Genomic DNA, 14,178 nt, shown 5'->3' on the forward strand with positions numbered 1-14,178 from the left:
GTTTAGGGGCTAAATGATGGTTGATGATGTCAACAATTGTTTTAGTTTTTCAAATGCTACAAGACATGAATCATAAAAGACAAAAGATACATCCTTAGCAAGTAGATTGCATAAGGGTCTAGAAATTTTACTAAAGTCTTTAATGAAACATTTATAAAAACCAGCATACCTAAGGAAAAATCTTACTTCTCTAATTGTTTTAGGTGGAGAAAGATTGGAAATGAGATCCACCTTTCCTTTATCAACCTCAATACCTTTGCTTGAAATGATATGACCGAGAACAATACCTTATTTTACCATAAAATGACACTTCTCTTAATTTAAGACTAAATTCTTCTCTATACATCTCTGCAGAACTAGTGTTAGTTGATGTAAATATTGATCGAATGAATCACCAAAGACAGAAAAATCATCCATAAAGACTTCAAGGAATCATTCAACCATATCAGAAAAAATGCTTAACATGCATCGTTGAAATGTAGCAAGTGCATTACATAATCCAAATGGCATTTTCCTATACGCAAAAGTGCCAAAAAGGCAAGTAAAAGTGGTCTTCTCTTGATATTTTGGTGCTATGGAATTCTAATTATATCCTGAGTAGCCATCTAGAAAGCAATAAAATTCATGAGAAATATAGTAAATGATACCCGCATCTAATAGTTTAAGGACTTTAGTTCTAACAACTTCTTTCATGTTAGGGTTCAACCGACATTGCATTTAAAATTGCACTAAAAATTACCAAAAAAAAATTCAGATCAAAGTTCGGTCGACGGTCACAAAGTTGACAATTGACCGATTAACCATTGACCGGTTCAGGGTTGAACTGGTTCGAGGTTGAACCAAACTGGATCTTAACCATCCCCAAATCAAACAAACCAAAAACTCGAACCCTAATTTTTTTTCCTCTTTTCTTTCTTTTCCTTAAGCGGCGGCCATAGCCCTACGACTTTCTTGGTGGCACAACCATCTTAGCCAACAGACGGCCACTGTCCTTTTTTTTGTGCTTGGCTTCTAGATGGTCGCTACTTCAACTTGATCAGTCACGGCTTGCTTGATGGCACGACCGTTCCCCAAACGCCGGTGGTGGCAAGACTACCGTTGGCTTGAATCCTTTAAAAAGAATAAATGAATTTGTTTTTTTAATCCAATTTTTCCCCAAAAAAAAAAAGTTTCTCCAATTCCAAATTTATTTTGCTTAAGGGAAATTTGTAACCTACCCCCAAATAAATTGACATTTTGCACCGCGTCCCCAACAAATTTGACTTGTTGCACTGCGCACCCAAAAAAATTGACATTTTTGCACCACGCCCCCAATTCCGTTATTTTCTCAGTTAAGTTTAACGGCTCCGTTTAACTTTTGATTGAATGACAAAAATGCCCCTCTATGTAAAAAAACAAAATTTTTAGCTCATTTAATTTTTTAAGGTTTTTTTTTTCAATTGCAATAAAAAAAAAACAATTCTTCTTACATGTTCATTGTCACCACTATTATTTTTTCTTTAATTTTTTTAAGATTTTTTTTCAATTTTAATAAAAAAAAATTCTTGTTACATGTACATTTGTCACCACTATTATTTTCCTTTAATTTTTTTAAAGATCTTTATTTCAATTGCAATAAAAAAATTTCTTGTTACACGTACATTGTCACCACTATTATTTTTTCTTTAATTTTTTAAAGATTTTTAATTCAATTTTAATAAAAAAATTCTTGTTACATGTACATTTATCACCACTATTATTTTCCTTTAATTTTTTAAAGATTTTTATTTTAATTGTAATAAAAAAATTTCTTGTTACATGTACATTGTCACCACTATTATTTTTCCTTTAATTTTTTAAAGATTTTTATTTTAATTACAATAAAGAGAATTCCCATTAAAATTAATTTAAGGAATAAACTTCCAATTTTACCCCTCCACCGTTAAACTTAACTGAGAAAATAACGGAATTGGGGGCGTGATGCAAAAATGTCAATTTTTTTGGGTGCACAGTGCAACAAGTCAAATTTGTTGGGAACGCGGTGCAAAATGTCAATTTATTTGGGGGTAGGTTACAAATTTCCCTTTGCTTAATACCAGAAGTCACTCAAATTTGATTCAGGAATTATTAGATTCAAGAAAACAAAAAATTATTTAATCATCGATTTGTTCTTAAATTCAATAATTTTAATAATTTCGGTATTATTAAATTCGAGAACACCAAAGATTATTTAATCATTAATCAAAAATAAAATTGATTTTCAATTATTCAACATGAAGAGACTCTGATACCACTTGTTAAAACAAGAAATTCCTTTTGTGAAAACCATCACCTAATCTAGGAACATTCATGTTATATCACCAAAAATCAATAACAAAATATGCGAAAGCATACCTGAATCCATAATACACAATTGCTCTTTAGGGATGTGTGGTTGGCCAGTTGGTCTTCCAAATTAATACTTTCTCCTAGAGAATCCTTTAGCCTTCTCTGTGCTCTCTCTCTGATGATGGGATGTTAGAAAAAATAGAAGGATATGTGTGACCTAGAGGTCGTGACCACTTATGTAGATAACTTTTCCTATTGTCTTTAAGTATTCCTATTTTTGCCCATCATAGAAATAGGAATTACCCTCAAGTCTCTACACATTAAAGACCTATAGCTTATTAAATACATTAAAGCTCATATTACTGAAAACCTTAATAGATCACTTTTAAATAGGTTTAATCTTATATGACAGTCTGAAACACATAATTATTTACATATAAGTCCAATATTGGATTAAAGATGTAGCAATGCTAGATTTAAAATCCAACAATTGGTTGAAGAAAAACTTGAAAATATACAATTCCTTTTCCAGGTGCTTTTCGTAGTGCTGATTTTGGTGTTGGCTGAACATTTCTGTTGATAAATTTCGATTGCTTTTAATTTCAAAAGTTGTAATTGCCTGCATGATTGCTGCTGCCTTTTCTTTGTTTGCTTGCTTGAGCATCTTATAAGTGATTGTATTTCAAGGCATTTTGCTATTGGTTTAAAGAATCAACGTGCTGAATTACTGGTTACAGAAGGTGATATATAGTCTGATTTCATGTTGCAATGACATGTAACTTTTGCTTTTAAGTATCTCAAATGAATACGTATTTCAGATTGGTTAAAAGATTTTTTTTTTCAAAACTATGCAAATAATTCCCATTCCAGGTGATTTCATCTGAATAACTCTTTCTTAGAATTGCAGAGAGAGTGCTGTAATGGAGCAGATCGAGGAGGCCCATCGGAGAGTGATGTTGGCAAATCACTACACATTTGTAGACATTTAGGAAAGTGAAGAAATGTTTTTTTTCTCTCTCTCTCTCTCTTTTCTTTGAATACTATTTTTTTTCTTTTACAATTTTAGGTGTAAAATGTAAATCTTCTTTTTAACTTTGAATAAAAGTTATCAGATTCTTTTTCAAACGATTCTTTGTTTGTTATGCATTCAACTTATAAAGAAGGTAAAACTATATTAATATAGAAAGTTCGGAAGTAACTTTGTGATGCATAATATTTAAAAAAGAAAAGTTATAAATCAATTATGAAATAAATTTTGAGTGTTCTTCAACTATCATTAAATCAATAATATTATTTATATAATAGACGAAAAGATTGTCTTCACTCAATTAGTTTTTAATCGACAGAGAAAATTTCAGTCCTTATTTACATTGGACGACTCAAACTACTACGTTCAAATGTGAGTCTCATTATTCTGCCCATCATATAATTGCTTGTGAGGAAATTATTTAGGAAAATTATATACCGACCACATTTTTTTTGACTATTTAAAAAATACACAAATCTTTTTTTTTTTTTACTGAATTCCACATGAAGTTACATTTCTTTGCACCTGTCCACTTCCGTCTAGAGAATGTTAAGAAAACTAATAGAATCTTGAGCAAATAATTGTTTTGCCCCCCAAATGAAACATTACAATTCTTTATTGGTTCTTCATGCATGGTGGTGGGTTACCCAATGTGTGAACGTATGGCTATTCTCATTGTTTGCTCTACTCTTGACCATTTTGCCTTTTTTTTTTTACCTTTTTCTCTAATCAAAGTAGCAAAACGACGTCGTTTTTGGGGCTGCACTGGTGAAATGACCAATTTGCCCTTATGATGTCAGTAATGTTATAACAGTCTCCAAACGGAAGTGGACAAGTGCAAAGAAATGTAACTTGAGGTGGAATTCAGCTAAAAAAAAAATTGTGTGTTTTTTAAAAAAGTCGAAAAAATAGGTGGTCGGTGGATAATTGCCCAATTATTTATTATATTTCGCTAGGGTCATTGAAATAAATTTTGCTTCCGCTGTGTGTTTTTGCAATTGTTCTGTTAATTTTTTACACCATACAGTCTGCGGCTAACATAAGTATTTAGTATGTCAACTTAATGCAGTTAACAGGTCATCAAAACTAGTATACCACAATGAGTTTTTGTTTTTTAAAAAAAAATCCACCGACCACCTATTTTTTCGAGCTTTTTAAAAAATACACAAATCTTTTTTTTTTGTTAGAATCCACCTGAAGTTACTTTTCTTTGCACTTGTCCACTTTCGTTTGGAGACCATTAAGAAAGCTAACGGAATTTTGTATAAATGATTTTTTTACCCTCAAATGTAAAAGATAAATTATCTACCGACCACCTACTTTTTTCGTATTTTTTTAAAAATACACAATTCTTAATTTTTTTTTTTTTGCTGAACTCCACTTGAAATTATATTGTTTTGTACATTTCCACTACTGTGTCGTTGTGAAATGACAATTTTACCCTTATAATGTTAGCAAAGTTCTAACGGTGTTATGACGAGAGTGGACCAATGAAAAATTTGTTAATTTCAGGTGGAGTGATGTAAAAAAAAAATTGTGTATTTTTAAAAAAGTGTGGAAAAATGAGTGGACAGGAGATAATTTTTCAAAAAAAAAGGAACAAAAAGAAAAATTCAGTTGCATCCAAATTTAGAGTATATGCAAGAATTATTTAAGTAATATATAAAATAGTAAATTACAATTTTCTTAAGCTAATTACAGAGGCGTTACATTAGGTTCAAGAACCAAATAATTGGGCCTGACATAAAAAAGTCGAGAAGTAAAACGAAATTACGAGGCCATGGGTTTTGGATTTTGGTAGTGTCATGCAGCAGCAGCAGCGGTTAAAGCAAATGGAATCATGTTGTTGTGCAGCAGCTGCAGCGGTAACCTTCTGAGTTCAATTGTTTCTCCAAAATTAAGACAACGCCTAATCAGAGTCTCTGAGTCTCAGCTTCATCATCATCAGCAGCATAAAATCAAAATGGAAAGAAAAGAGAGCGGTAATGATAGTGATGCTTTCGGTTTCAAATTCCTCACCAAAACCCCATACGCTTCTCCTTCTTGGGCTTCTCATCTCACCCCCATCCCTTCTCACGTCTTCTCTCTCGGCCACGTAGGTTTCAATTGCAACTATATTTTGTGTATCATATAATTTTTCTTTCTTTCTCTTTTCTTTTCTTTTCTTTTCTTTTCTTTTTTAATTAATCAAAGTAAATTTGCTTTCAGTTTCCAACTCCAATTCACAAATGGAACCTCCCTAATTTGCCCCATAACACTGAGGTCTGGCTCAAGGTAATTTCCACTTCCAATCTTAGTTTATGTTTGCAGTTGTGGTGTTGTTTCTGTGCCAGCCAGTTTAGTTTAGTTTGTAAAATCTCTTCTGGGTTCAAACCCGGATCACCCATGTGAGGGAGAAGATTTAATTTCCTGTTGTAAATAAATAAATAAAGCATTAGGGTGTTGTTGCTTTTAATCCAGAACTGTTGTGGAATGTAACCATTGGCCGTAAAGTATAAGCCAGCGGGTGGTTTTTTTTTTTTTTTTTTTATAAAATCTTTTAACTACTTCACTGAGTTTTTGATTAATATTAGAGGAATTTTAGTGGAGTTTCGGATGACTTCTGGAACCTGTGGCGTGTTTGAAAGAATTTGCTACGTGCTGTTATTGCAGCGTGATGACCTTTCCGGCATGCAATTGAGTGGAAACAAGGTAAGGAAATTAGAGTTTTTGATGGCAGATGCAGTGGCTCAAGGTGCTGATTGCATCATCACCATTGGAGGCATCCAAAGCAATCATTGTCGTGCTGCTGCCGTTGCTGCCAAGTATCTCAATCTTGATTGTTATCTTATTCTTCGCACCTCTAAGGTTAAGCCTCTTTCTTTCTTTCTTTTAGAAATTTCATGTCATGCTTTTTTTTTTCATCCTTTTTTATGCTACAATGTCTATTGATGTAATGTCATTGTTGCAGGTTCTGGTGGACCAAGATCCTGGTTTGACTGGCAATCTACTAGTTGAACGTTTAGTTGGAGCTCATATTGAACTTATCTCTAAAGAAGAGTATTCAAAAATTGGGAGTGTGGTTTGTCTATTGCTCTTTCTTTTCTTTTCTTTTCTTTTCTTTTCTTTTTAACAGATTGCAAAGAATCTATACTTACTGCCTAAGGAAAATGAGAGAAAGATATAAAAACTAGAACCCCAATCATTGATGAATTTGATATCCTATTTTGATAATCTAATAGACCCAACATATACATAAGTTCACAAATTTTTAAAAATTTTGAATTTTGAATCATTTCCTTAAGCATTACTCCTTTATGTGGAAAATTGTGATTATTTGAAGAGTTCATTGCAGATATTTCATATAACTCGAGTATGATATGGCCAATGGATGTGCATTTGACAATTCTAGTGCTTAGAAAGTAAGAAGAATAAACGCTTTTATTTCTCTAAGTTGCCTAGTAGGCATGAGATCTTCTTATATTTCCTTATTTAACATTTTTCAAGGGCACTTTCCTCTGTTAAATGCAAACACAATCTCCAATAACACAAGAGCAAGAGCTCATCAGCACTTAATATTTTGATCTCCCCTCAAAAGTTGTCCCATAAACTTGGTATTTCTGAGCAGTGAAGAAAGGGATGGTCAGCTGTCTCGTCATTTTCTCTGCACATAATGCACCAAGAACAAGAGTCATATTTGGATGTTTCCTTGATTGACTTACTGCTATACTGATTCTCCCTTTAGCTGGAGGCCAATAAAGAAACTTGGATTTTGTTGGAGTTAATCATTTGGAACTTTGGATAACTTCCTGAACTTCTATTTTCTTTGACCTTTCTACATGTAGCTGAAAATTCAATTGTATACACGTGCAGAAGCCTTTGTCTACTTTTGTGCATTTGTAATTTTTGATTTCATAAATAAGCTACATGGATGAATTGGGAACTTCTTTGGATTATGAGTGGCTAAAGCTAACCATTTTGCATTCTTTTTTAATACATTCAATTGTAGTTTACATGGATCAATTGTTAACTTGATAATGTTTTTGCCATTGTTATGTTCTTGCTTCAGTGCTTTGACATTTTTGTGGATTTTGAGGGCTGAACTGGTTTTATGTTTTTTTTTTTTTTTCAATTGGTTGAATAAAGGATTATTGATTGACTGAATTGAGATTTCTCCAATTATGTGAGTTGAGTATGCTCAAGAGATTACTTAATTGGTAAATTTTGATTGCCTTGTTACTTCTGATGTCAGACTCTTACTAACATTTTAAAAGAAAAGTTGCTAAAGGAAGGGAGAAGACCATATGTTATTCCTGTTGGTGGGTCAAACTCAATAGGGACATGGTGAGATTGATCACTATCATCTATACTCTCTTTATTTTGAGCATTATATTATTGCATTTAAATTCTTTGGTGCTTGCAAGTTCTCAGTAAGTTGATATATATTTGTTGAAAGTCTATATGTCTGTTATATCATTTATTCATACTAGCTGATAACAATTTAGGAGCACGTTAGGTGCTCTAATTGTTCTACCCATTAACAGTGGCTTCTATATTGTTAAATAATTGGTTTCATGTATTCTATGGTTCTCAATTTGGTTGTGCTGGCTGAGTTGTTATTCTATCTAAATATTGTCTAGATGTGTGTGTGTTTTTGGAGAGAAGACAGTGAGATTTTGTTGGTCGGCTGTCACTTGTGAATGGGATGATAAAGAGTTCCGATGTTAGAATGCAGTTCTTGGTTGGGTGAAGAGTGATCTCAGCTTTATGACAAACAATTGAAGAAACAATAGCTCTTTACTTTGGGAAGTCCTCTTTTGCCCCATGTTTCCTTTCTTTCTTTTATTTATTTATTTTTTTTTTGCGTTTAGAAAATCAAACAATTAAGGCTTACCAGATGAGAATCAGTATGTTGAAGCTTATTCATTTAATCAGTACAGGATGCAATGGGAGTAGAGGAGATAGTTTATTTTTGTTAAATATAATGATTAGTTTATTTTTGTTAAATATAATGTTTGCCATCATGTTGTTCTATTTTTGTTAAATATAGTGATTCCCGTCACATTATGCTTCTCTGTCTAGTACATATTTCCAAAGAAGTCTCTTCTGTAAACAATATCTTGTTCCTTCTTGATCTTTCTTTAGTATATTAGCTACGTCTATCTCCATTTTGAATGGATTTCACATGGGGAAACAAATTGAACAGGAGGATTTTATTTAGTAGGTGAATAATTCTTGTGACATGGAACATCATATGTTTGTTTCTTCCACTATTGTTAATTTGCTACTGTGGTTTGGTCTTCCATTTGTTTAATTTGTAGTGGTAGCATTTCAGCAGACGCTGGCATAGATGCTTTGGTGTCTATTTTGAGGGTCTATAATTATTTTTATTCTTTTCTTCGGTTGGTTGGTTAGAGCTTGACATTTTCTCTGTTTTGCATAATTTGGAGAGCATTTTTAAGTTTATTTGATCATGTCTTTAGTGACTACCAAAGTAGTGGAATCCCTTTCGGATGGGATTGCAAATCTTCTAGTTGTAGAATTTACAGCTAGGTTCTTGGTTAAGGCTTTGGTTGTCTTAATCCTTGCAGAGGTTGGCCTTTAAGTTGCTTTTGCTTTTATTTGACCTCGTTCAAGGACTTACCTGAGCATTCAACTCGAATGGGGCGATAGATAAGTTAGAAATAATTGTCTCCCCTTAAGCACTCGGACAAGTAGTAAAATTTTCAATGTTTTTTGTTCTCTTTTTGCAGAATTCTCTTTGGATTTCTTATTGAAAGGTTATTATGAATTCATGATGGTTGTCTTTTTGAGATAATAAGTTTCTTGACTTCTGTTTAGGGGTTATATTGAAGCAATTAAGGAGATTGAGCAGCAACTTCAGACTGGGACTGGTGGAGTGAAATTTGATGATATTGTTGTAGCTTGTGGCAGGTTCTGCTCTGCTTGTCTGTTGACTTCATAGATTAAAAAACAAATGAGTGCCAAAATTTGAAAATTTGCATAAATTTCCTGTTGCATGGTCTCTACCATGATTCGTGAATATGCTTTCTTCATATAATTATCCCTTTCATGGCATCACCCAGGCAACATCTGCCCTTGTTCGTCCTGATTACATTATTTATTCGTACAGTCGTTGCTTAGTATATGTTTACTATATGTTCATATATACATTTTGGAAAGTTCCATGTGCACTGTATCTCTAGAAATTGAATGACAAGGTCCTGATTTATACATTTGGTATTTTGTGTATACATTTAATGTTTACAAATTGAATGCGGAATCCTGTTTGGTTCCATACTGCCAATGGATCTGATATCTCTTTTGATTGATTGACAGTGGAGGAACAATTGCTGGTTTGTCATTGGGGTCATGGCTTGGAACATTGAAAGCAAAAGTATGTTTTCATTTCTATAAAGCTGTGGGTTACATACATCTTGAACAATTTGGTATGGCCTTTCGCCTCTTTGCCACCCTGTTATTTTGTTTGTCACATATCCATTGTAGTTTAAGTACAGGCGTAAAACAAAAGAAAATAATAATAATAACAATAATAAAAATATCCCACAAGTCATATATGAGCTCCATGAAGTGGTTTTTTGGTGTTTTATACCTTGATCCGAATGAACGACAGGGGTTTGTTAGGCCAATAAAATTTATGTTAGGCGCAAATATAAAGAGGCAGGGACAATTTAGTAATTTTAGGGGCAGGGGCAGTTTAATAATTTTATTTATTCGTTAAGTAGGGCTCAGGTATAAATAAGAGATTAAGGAGTCATTTAGGGTTTATGTTGAGTTTTGTCTAGTGTTAGGAATAATTAGGAGTTTTGGGAAAGATTGACCTACAGCCCTAATTTAGCCCTAAGTCCTATCAAAGTGATATCAGAGCAAGAATGGCAGCGAAGAAGGTGGATGCTCTTGAAGAGAAATTGGAAGCATAGGTTGGATCGCTCAAGTCCACCATTGACGAGCGATTTAACACCGTTCAACAACAATTTTCATCCCTTGAAGTCATGTTGCTAAAGTTGACGGAACTCCACCTTAACCCACCACTGGCAACATCGACAGGCCACGACGGTGTGTCGGGAGAAGGATTCGATGGTACGGAACCCGTGGTTGGCGGCGACGCAGAGGGCGGAGGGCCGAAAACCACCAATCTAGCACAGCTAGGGGTGATGGGTCACGGCAGATTTGGAGGCGGGGTGGTCGGCCCCGGGGACTCATGGCCTCGCGGAGCCTTTCCCGGTGTTGGGCAAGGCAGAGGAAGCTGGGTCACGGCTGGTGGTTGGTGGATTTGAGGGTTACGCAACTGGAGGAGGCGGCTTAAGGTTAGGAATCGGCGTTTTGGCATCAAAATGGGGCGCGTAGGAGTCGGGGATGGTTGGGCTTGGCAACTCGGTGGCGTTTGGGGGTGATGCACGGCCTGCGCAGTCCAAATTTTGGGACTGGGCAGGTCGGGCAGGGCTGCTTTGGGCTAGGGCAGGCTGGATTTGGGCTCGGGCAGGGCAGTTTTGGGTTTGGACAGGTAGGATTTGGGGGCCGATGACCAGGAGGAGGGGTTTTTGGCGAGAGAGGGAGTGGTTATGACCGGAATGTGGCTGGGCAAGGGATTTCAACCCAATATAGGGCTCGGCAAGGAGAATTTTGGGCTGGGTCTTCAGGATATGCGGAAACTGGAGTAGATTCGGGAGGTTGGAGACCTCCAATGGTGCGAAATTGGGGGGGGGGGGGGGGGAAGGAAACGGAAAATGCCTATTTTTGAAGGCGATGATGCCTATGGATGGGTGTATAGGGTAGAGCACTATTTCGCCTTCAATGGACTCTCAGAAAGGGGAAAACTGATGGCAGCGACATTATCTTTGGAGGGAAAGGCCCTTGCGTGGTTTCAATGGCGAGAACAATGACAACCATTGAGGTCGTGGGGTGAATTTAAGGACCGGCTATTGGAGAGGTTTCGGGCCACTCAAGAGGGAGATTTGCATGAACAGTTTTTGCTCTGACCCAGTAGAGAACAGTCATGGAGTATAGGGAGAAGTTTGAGTTACTATCGAGGCGTCTAGGGGGAGGGGAGTAATGTTAGGCCAATAAAATTTATGTTATGCACAAATATAAAGGGGCAAGGACAATTTAGTAATTTTAAGGGGAGGGGCAGTTTAGTAATTTTATTTATTCGTTAATTAGCTCAGGTATAAATAAGAGATTAAGGAGTCATTTAGGGTTTATGTTGAGTTTTGTCTAGTGTTAGGAATAATTAGGAGTTTTAGGAGAGTTTGACCTACCTCTCGAATTGTAGGTCAGGATTGTTCTTTCTTTTGATTCAATCAATAAAAATCAGCTCTAATTTAGCCTAAGTCCTATCAGGGTCCAATATGTCATAAATGAAGCAACAGAGTGGCAAAGTAGAAACAGGCCAAACTGCAGAAGAGTAAACTGTATTTAGCCTTGATTCATACTTGATCTGAATATGCCAATTAAATTTTAGTATGTTCTTTTTTTTCATACAGGTTCATGCTTTTTCTGTTTGTGATGACCCTGATTACTTCTACGACTATACCCAAGGCCTACTTGATGGGCTCAATGCAGGAGTTGACTCGCATGATATTGTTAACATTCAAAATGTGAGTGTATACATGACTTTTAAAAATATTTTGATGAATATTTTGATGAATGGAAAACAACCCACGCTGCCCACCACAACCCAGTGAGTGGGATTTGAACTCCAGGCCTCTTGGACCATCCAAGAGATTTCAACAGTTGAACCAGCTAACTGGTTTATTCTTCTTTTGGGGCTTTTTACTCTCCTCATAAAGTTCTTGTTTTGTCAATTCAAAGGCAGTAGCCAAATTTCATTTTTCAAAATTATATTCTATAAGAATAAAACTTAAAGGAGTACTTCAAACTGTGGTCATCCGTATTGACAAGACTTGTTCAAAGATTTAACATACTCAGCTTGTAACTAGGAAAAACTCCAAAAACTCCATGTGTTGTCAGTTCTCACCTTCCCCTTCTCTCATATTTTTAAGCATAAATTTGCCACCAGTGGTTAAATCTTTCACATCCTCGTCCACCTAGCCACCATTTTATTCCTTTACTCCCTCTGCTTCTCCAAAGATGACAATGATGGCTTTGCTCTTCACTTCTTTGTTAGATGCCAAAATAACTACCTGAAATTTCAGATACAGTATAATTTTATTGAGTGTGACTCCAAATTTGGTTATTTAGATGCTAGTAGAGAAGGAAAATCGTGAACCAAATGGTTTTTTGACTTAGCATGTGAGAATGGCATGATTTCATTCATTTCCCTTTAACACATTTGTTAGCTAGAACTGATTCAATGAAACTAATGGATACTGGAAACTTCTGTTGGTGAGTGGTGACTAGACTGCTATCTTCACCGTTGATTGGAGTAGTGGACTGGAAATAAAATACAATCATATTGGTCTTGTTTTTGATGTCAATTCATATTACCGAACTTAAATCAATTAAATATTAATTAAAAATGAAAGAAACACACACACACAGAGGTTATACTGGTTTGTGTCATGCAAGTCAATAAATGGGCAAAGGTTTATCTAATTTGGGTACAATTTCACCGGCAACTTGAGAACATATGTTGCTTAGCATGTAAAATTTTGCCTGTGTAATTGTAACTGAGTTTGGTAGGTCTCCTGCTTTTTAACTTTACACAAAAGGTAGGACAGCTTTTCTTCTTGTGCATATCTAAATAGACAGGGTGTGATATTTTTCCATTTTAATGGTTCCTCCATTGACAGATTGATTCTTTGAATGTGAAATAACAAGATTTCTCTTTTTCCTTCTGTGTTCTTGTTTTTCTCAGTCTAAAGGTCTAGGCTATGCAATCAACACTTCTGAGGAGCTTAATTTTGTTAAAGATATTGCTGCAGCAACTGGTGTAGTTCTTGATCCAGTTTACAGGTACGACAATTAATTATACTGCATATATAATTTTTTATAATATGGGGGCTCCGACTTGATTTGGGGGGAGGGGTTGTTTGCATTTTAATTATTCGTAATCAGCATAATTTATGCATGTGATCAGTGATTAAAAGGATGCTTTCAATTATGAATATCTAAGAGTTTGCATAAACAAAATTGTTGTTTTAAGCTAGGGGTGCTCCGGATCCCTCCCAACACCGTGCATTGCTTTTGATGTCACATCAGCTAATACTCATTTGCAAAATTGTGAACATAATTACTACATAAAATCAAACTCTATTTTCATTTTTTATATTCGTTCTTGATTTTACTTGAGCTTCTTACTTTGTTGGGCATCTAGACTTATTTTTGGTGGGTGGGATTGTCTTCCCTTTCAGTGGAAAAGCTGCCTATGGGATGCTGAACGACATGGCTCAGAATCCAAAGAAGTGGGAAGGGAGGAAGGTCCTCTTTGTACACACCGGCGGGCTCCTTGGGTTGTTCGACAAAGTTGACCAAATGGCCCCCCGGGTAAAGAATTGGAGTCGAATGGACGTTCATGAATCTGTTCCGCGGAAAGATGGTACTGGGAAAATGTTCTAGAGCAAAACAAAATGTGATCTCATTAAATAGATACTTGGATAATCGGATTCCAAAAAAACTTGCCCTCGAATCATTAAAAAAAAGGTGAAAATATAGGCTTTTAATATTTATACTTTTGCATAGACAATGGTGTACGCGAGCAGTTCCTCATCCTTCATCTCTTCCACTTTTTTTATTCAAATATGTTTGAGAGGCCGCCTTTGGCTGTTGGCAGGGATGGGGTTATCATGTAGAAACCGTTTTATTTTCAAATCGAAGATGGGACAAACTTCGAAAGTGGTTGTTTCTTAGAAATTGTCATTGTACTTGTACATCATATTTTATTA

At 35.3% G+C, this 14,178-nt stretch overlaps 1 protein-coding gene across 2 annotated transcripts; it reads left to right on the forward strand.

The window, feature by feature from the left end:
- The first annotated feature begins 5,063 nt into the window (after positions 1 to 5,063).
- Positions 5,064 to 14,168, forward strand: LOC102611683 (putative D-cysteine desulfhydrase 1, mitochondrial). Of its 2 annotated transcripts, XM_025098418.2 has the most exons (10): positions 5,070 to 5,429; positions 5,543 to 5,608; positions 5,908 to 6,181; positions 6,285 to 6,395; positions 7,566 to 7,657; positions 9,155 to 9,247; positions 9,653 to 9,710; positions 11,818 to 11,931; positions 13,152 to 13,249; positions 13,648 to 14,168. In XM_025098418.2, exons 1-10 carry the CDS (start codon positions 5,320 to 5,322, stop codon positions 13,850 to 13,852), a joined length of 1,221 nt encoding a protein of 406 aa, XP_024954186.2. In that variant the 5' UTR covers positions 5,070 to 5,319; the 3' UTR covers positions 13,853 to 14,168. The 2 variants fall into 2 exon arrangements, with proteins under 2 accessions (XP_024954187.2, XP_024954186.2); XM_025098419.2 differs by lacking the exon at positions 11,818 to 11,931 and having other exon boundaries at positions 5,064 to 5,429.
- The last annotated feature ends 10 nt before the right edge of the window (positions 14,169 to 14,178 follow it).

The sequence above is a fragment of the Citrus sinensis genome, chromosome 3 (genome assembly GCF_022201045.2).
Source record: "Citrus sinensis cultivar Valencia sweet orange chromosome 3, DVS_A1.0, whole genome shotgun sequence".
Classification (NCBI taxonomy): Eukaryota; Viridiplantae; Streptophyta; class Magnoliopsida; order Sapindales; family Rutaceae; genus Citrus; species Citrus sinensis.